This window comes from Dipteris shenzhenensis, chromosome 20 (genome assembly GCF_047967505.1).
Source record: "Dipteris shenzhenensis isolate YYH24624 ecotype China chromosome 20, Dip_SZ_1.0, whole genome shotgun sequence".
In the NCBI taxonomy this organism is placed as follows: domain Eukaryota; kingdom Viridiplantae; phylum Streptophyta; class Polypodiopsida; order Gleicheniales; family Dipteridaceae; genus Dipteris; species Dipteris shenzhenensis.
Genome location: NC_141615.1, coordinates 31440088 through 31446155, shown reverse-complemented (window position 1 = coordinate 31446155; position 6068 = coordinate 31440088). Strand labels below are relative to the sequence as shown.

At 44.3% G+C, this 6068-nt stretch overlaps 1 protein-coding gene across 2 annotated transcripts in view; it reads right to left on the bottom strand.

The window, feature by feature from the left end:
• Positions 1-337: 337 nt before the first annotated feature.
• LOC147889538 (ankyrin repeat family protein / regulator of chromosome condensation (RCC1) family protein) overlaps positions 338-6068 on the bottom strand; it is a 31915-nt gene continuing 26184 nt past the window's right edge. For both annotated transcript variants that reach the window (XM_087391188.1, XM_087391189.1), the window contains exons 10-11: positions 2325-3026; positions 338-913 (exon numbers count right to left, since the gene is read on the bottom strand). In XM_087391188.1, coding sequence (XP_087247314.1) covers positions 656-913; positions 2325-3026 — 960 coding nt within the window. In that variant the 3' untranslated portion in view covers positions 338-655. The remainder of the gene's footprint in view (positions 914-2324; positions 3027-6068) is intronic.

Sequence of the window (6068 nt, the reverse complement as noted above, 5' to 3'; positions counted from 1 at the left end):
TTGACAAGACAATCTTGTTACCAAACAAGTGTTCAACAAGATAAACTACAGACTGGTTTTGTGCGTGCATGCATGCGCCATGCATGCGCATGTGCATGCATGTGCATGTATGTGTGCGAGCATGGATGTGCATGCGTGCATGGCATACAACAACTGGAATTGCTGAATCAAAAAATAAACAAAGCATGAGCATACAAGACTGGAGTGACGCAAGATATACCTTCTTGTCTATGATCAAGGAACAGTGCAGACATGCTACTAATTCAAGCCAAAAAAGAGCCTCTATCATCACACATGAGCTGGATATTATGAGTACAAGTTGATGCTTGCGACAGTAGCTGTAAAATGAGAAACCCTGTATTTCTGTGAGTTTATTCACGCCTGCCTTTTATCCAGTAAAGATGTTGCTAAAGACATCAATTGTGTCTTGCAAATGAAGCTATTCAAGGCATGCCAGGAGTGATACAATGTCTTATTCAATACCCCAACATGGGCAACCAACCAATGAGCAGCCAGATACAAAGTTGACCACTGACCAAACGAGCTGTTGAAGATTCTCATGAAGGTTCTCCAAGTTGACTAACTTCATAAAATCTAACGAGTACTTTACAAACCTTCAAATAACAAAGGCTGTTTATCCTTCCAACCACAACTTTCAAAGATCGTCACCTCTTACCACTTTAACATTTTTATAGATTCGACGCAGCTCTCTCATTGCTTCCTCCTCAATCTGAATGCAGCGAAGTGATGACGGAGCATCTGTATCCGGTTTGTACCAGCGGCTTGTAGTCTTTTCCCCAATTCTACGCTCCACAGAACTGGAGGTTGCAGGAAAATTAAGTGAACCAATAGGACTCGAAGGTTTTGGGCTGCCCTGCGTGCCACCATGTCTCTGCTGATTTTTGTGTTTCACCTAGATGAGAAAAAATAGTTTCCTATCAGATGCATATGTTTCTAAAAATATTTTGCACCCTAAAAATGTATTGTAAAGCCTGTTTAGTCAAGGCATTTGTAATTTCTGTGTTGATGTCTGTGCATAATAGAAAGAATAGCTGTACCCCCTGGAAAAGGAGTGGCAAGCAGTGTGCCGTTGACATGGTAATATTAGAAGACCTGGAACAGCATTGCATATGTATATCATAGCTTTGGGTTCTTTCCTTGGTTGAGATGGCCTGCAGAGAGGGGGTTATTCCTAGATCCAAGTTGGACTACGCTCGTGTGCCCAAATTAGTACAGATCTTGGTCTCACCCCAAAGCCCAGCTCTTACAGGGTTAGACCAACAGTCCTTAGCCTCGTGGGTTAATAGACCTAGCTAACACCTATCATGCCTACATTAAGATGTAAGCATAGGTTAGGTACAAGGTAACTGGGTTTAGCTCAGGAGGTCACATCAGGCCTCCCTCGAGCTTGGGATTTATCATTTAACAATGGCTAAGATAGCCAGGACAATACCATACCCACACCACAAGGCCTCATCATCATTGTGGACCACCTGCTTCAAGGCTAGCCTACCTTAAAGTACTAACTTCAATCTTACTGGGACATGAGCCTCCCAAGAATAACACCACTCAGATATGTCTAGACTTCAGCCTTGCTATCTTTGGTCTTAGTCTTGGATTGTGGCCTGTGGATTCCTTCATTGTTATTGTAACGAGCACAGTGAAATATTTGAAGGATGGGGTTTAATGATCCAAAGAAGCACTTTGACCACTGGGCTGCTTACCATATATAATCAAGCTCAATGTGGCAATCAATTTCATGATGTGTCAGCAGGCAAGGTGCAATAGAATTTAGACAAATAGCTACCATTAAACTGTATAGTGACCTCTCTTTTTCGGAAGGGGATTTGCATCATCTATGGATGATGCATATTGTAGATTTTTATCATACATTTTCAAAATATAGCTAAAGTGATTTCGAAGACATTGCCTTCTTGAATCTCATGATTCAAGAGTCAATCTATTCCAAAGTACTACCATGCCTTGAACCCTGAGCTTGAAGTTGATTGTGGATGTACCGAATGCTCCGAGGAGCTGCTGGTACTAAAGCTACACACTCCCCCAACATTTCCTTACTGAAGGATTTTCAAATGTAGCATAGTTTCAGAATTTCAAATATAGCATAAAGCCTAGTAATTCTAGAGTTAAATACTTAATACTTGTGATAGCCTGCTCAACTGGCTTTCAGAACATGTAAGGATGCTCAACTGGGTTTCAGAACATGTAAGGATGCATTGGCTGCATCAATTCTTGATAGTCTATTCAACTAGCTTAAATTAGTAATCAAACAAGGAACCTGTCAAAGACAGAAAATAGTGGCTGACCTGCTGCATTTGAATTTCTTTGAAAGAAGATGCTGATGTGAGAGGAGATGTTCCTGCCCATGGGGTCGGGCTGCTGTCAGAACTCACACTGGAAGCCACCTTTGGGGCTTTCAGCGGTGTGACAGCAATTGGAGCTGAGCTACGCATAAACTGACTAAGAGGAATGCGGGATCCACCAGTCTCTAAATCATCGAATACTGTCTCCGGTATATCAACCTGAGTTCTTCGTCCCTTGGTCCCGTCTCCATCAACCTGTTTGGTTTTTCCAAGTTTCAAAGAAGATTGTTTGTGTACCAATAAGTTTTCTGCTGATGCATTGCTTGCTTCTGCTGTTTGCTGGCTTTGAATTTCACGAAGCGATGCTAAACCTTTGTTTACTTGCACTCCACCCCACGCAGGAACATCAACCTTTGCTACAGTAGGTGCCTCTGGGGGTAGCTTTGGAACATCATCGAGGGCTCCCCTCAGGAACATTGACAGTCCACCTTTTTTGTTCTTCTTTTTGTGCAGCTGTTGTGCAGATTCCAAAGAGCAGTTGTGCAATGAGTCCTCAGAGACACCTGCTACAAAATCATGAATTCCAACCTGGCTGTTTGGCTTCACTGAATCCACAATCAAATCAACTTTTTCGGGAACTACAGCAAAATCAGAGCCCCATGCATCATTTGCAGCAGTTGTATGCCCTTCTTTGTAAAACTGGATCTGCTCAAAGCCACAGATGACTATTTGCCATTACTACTATTTTCCACTAAAAGAGCTTGAAAAACACAAAAGTTTGAGATATGCTTTCTAGCTTGCTTACTGCCCTCTAGGACATTATCATGACACCAGTATCTGAAACACAATTTTTTTTCCATTCTTTTCTCCTTTATTTCTTTATTTTTATCTCCTTTTCTGGAGAGAAGGAAAAGAGGGTGGGGGGAGAGGGGAGGGCACATCTCATTGATCAACAACATTGGGGAGAACATCACAATGATCAACAACATCAATTAAGACTGCTAGCAGCAACATAGTTCTATCTCTTGAAAGGTACGCAGGGTTCCTTCACGAGTGCAGATTGGTCTAAGAGTATTTGCATGTATCCTGCTACATATATCAACCAACATAACAAAAGTACTAAATCAACCATTCCTAGGAAAATACAAGAGAGGTTGCATTAGATGCAGCAGGTGGTGTGAAAACTAAGTCTGAATGTGGTATCATAAGAGTTATTCTCGATGTGCCAGGAGGAATTCCAACATTTCAGTTCATGATGGCATAGAAAGCTTCTTAAATAGAATGCCCAATAAAAGATGGAAAAGGCCATGCATGGAAAAGGGGCTATTTTAGAGGGTCCTTTAGAGGCCTTTTAAGTGGGCAATGTGGAGGGACTATATGAGTCTCCTCCACCACACATTGTACACTATTGATGTTACATCTAATCATATATACTCCCCCCTCCTTACTCCTACGTGCTGCCTAGACTCTCTCTCCCAATCTTTCTATCTCTCTCTTCCCGTCACCCTTCTCTCTCTTCCTTTCCCTCTACCCCCTTTCCTCACTTCTCACTCCTTCTCCCCCTTCCTCTCTCTCCCTCCTACCACTTCTATCTCCTCCCTCCAATCTGCCCCTACCTCCTCCTCTACATTGGTAACAGAGCCCCAACTCTTGCACACTTGGTTTTGTTTCCTTTCACTCTTCATCCTGCATTCTTCGAGCGCCAACCTCGTTCCTTAGGCTTTATACCTTTCCCTCGCCGAGGACTCGGACGGCCGTGACACAACACAGCACACAAAAGGAGACTCAACGTACCAGTAGGAATGGCTACAGCGACAAGACCAAGGTCATTCCCCACTAATCAGACAAACAAACTTGGTTAGCAACGGGCAGTAGAATTCAAGGGAAAGAACCCATTGTTCAAGGGCTCCTACGATGCATGCACAAATTCGTTGTGGGCTCGTTGATGACCGGGACTTGAATAAATCGGTGTCTATCAACTAACATACGTGGGCGCTAGCCAGACAAACTATTACCAGGTTACAACTGCAGGATCAAGCGGATGACGCTCACTAGCCTGAACAAAGATTTAAGCTTCACATTCCGAATCCCTACACAAATGCAACACGACTTCAAACTACAAAGCGCACTCCAACGCATTACCTGACGAACCAACGAGCTTGACGACCAAACAATGAACTGGGTCTCTGCCACACCTCGTCAATCCACGATTTCCTCGTTTTTTCCACCTGGACGGCCCAACGACCCAGCCCGTGCAACGATGCAACGCCGTGCCGCGCCCGATACAAGTTTGCCACCGCAATATGAGTTCGTTGCCACTGATGCTACACTACCCTTCGCCTTGCCCTACAAACCTTAGCCTACAAAGTTTTACTCCCTAGGTTAGACTAACCGAGGTTAGCTAGGTTAGGTTAGGTGTAGTTAGTTGGGTCAATTAACTAATGTTAGGTTAGTGCTAACTAGGGTTAAAGATTGGCTTAGGCTAGCCTAAGTCAATGTCCTAACAGTCCTAGCTTGGTGTGTACTAACTGTCCTAGGTTCTTAGCCCGAAAAAAAACCCAAAAAAGGAGGATAAAAAGAGAGGCCCTTTTCACAACCTCTTTTGAAGGCTTTCCACAGTCCCATTTGGGCTCGTTCGAGTCCCATTTTGAATGCCTCGTCATCAACCTTTCCTCTCAAGCTTCTCCATCGTCCTTTTCGTGGTTCTACACACTATATCACATTGGGAATTTCTTTGCAGGGGAAGCCACACGTTCGAGCTTTCTCTCTCCCGTGACACTCACCATGGCACCCAAGCGTGCCCCTCATGAGTCACTTCATGACAATGATGAGGTTGCTCAGCATGAGCAATTGCGTTCCACAGTGGGTGCATCCGTTGGTGGTACAGAGATCCCTACTACTCAGCCTCTCTCTCCTGCATCTCAAGAAGCACAGGCAACGTAGGCACAGTTTTTGGATGCCCTTACTTCTATGCTCCAAGGTGCTTTCCGCCAAAATTCAGCCCCAGTAGCTTACCATGGCCATGGTTATGCAGGATACTGCTCTTGCCAGATGGGACAGCAAATTGATCAGCAGATCACATCTGCCATTGTTATGCAAGATAGGTAAGCAGCCCGCACCCCAATATGGGGATCAATCAGATAGAAATGATGAGTTTTTGGACCCACGTAGAGGGTTTATGGCTGATGCATGCCGTGCCTATGAGCACCCGTTTTTTGGACCCTTGCATGTACCCTAGCATGGGGATTATATTGATTTGGGTGATGCCTTTTCTGTGCCGTAGAGCACTTTATTGTGGAAGCCATGCCACCTTTTGGCTCACAATTTTATGTTTCTACACAAGCTGAGCCATCTATACTGGGCCGACCTACAAGTATGCATCCACACCAGTGAGTATGCCTAGATCTGGTTTTGGGTTGCAGAGCAGCTAGGAGTGAGGTCAGTCCTTCTCTCAGGCTTTTACTACAGATGCCTTTGGGAGGCAGACTCAGCCAGGGATGCATGCTTCTATGGCTATGACAGTGAACACTTTTACCCAAACGCAGCCGGTGCATCAGGTTGGGGTTACCATGCAGCAAAATTGATTTTCAGCCAAAGCCAACCATTTTTGAAATACCTGGAACACATATCTTAGTCCTGCCACACCGGGAGCCATGCATACGTAGGTTTTATAATCTCTACTGATCATCTGCCCTTGTCTGCTGTCCAACCACTGTCCTTAAATTTGCCATATAGATGTTATAGCAT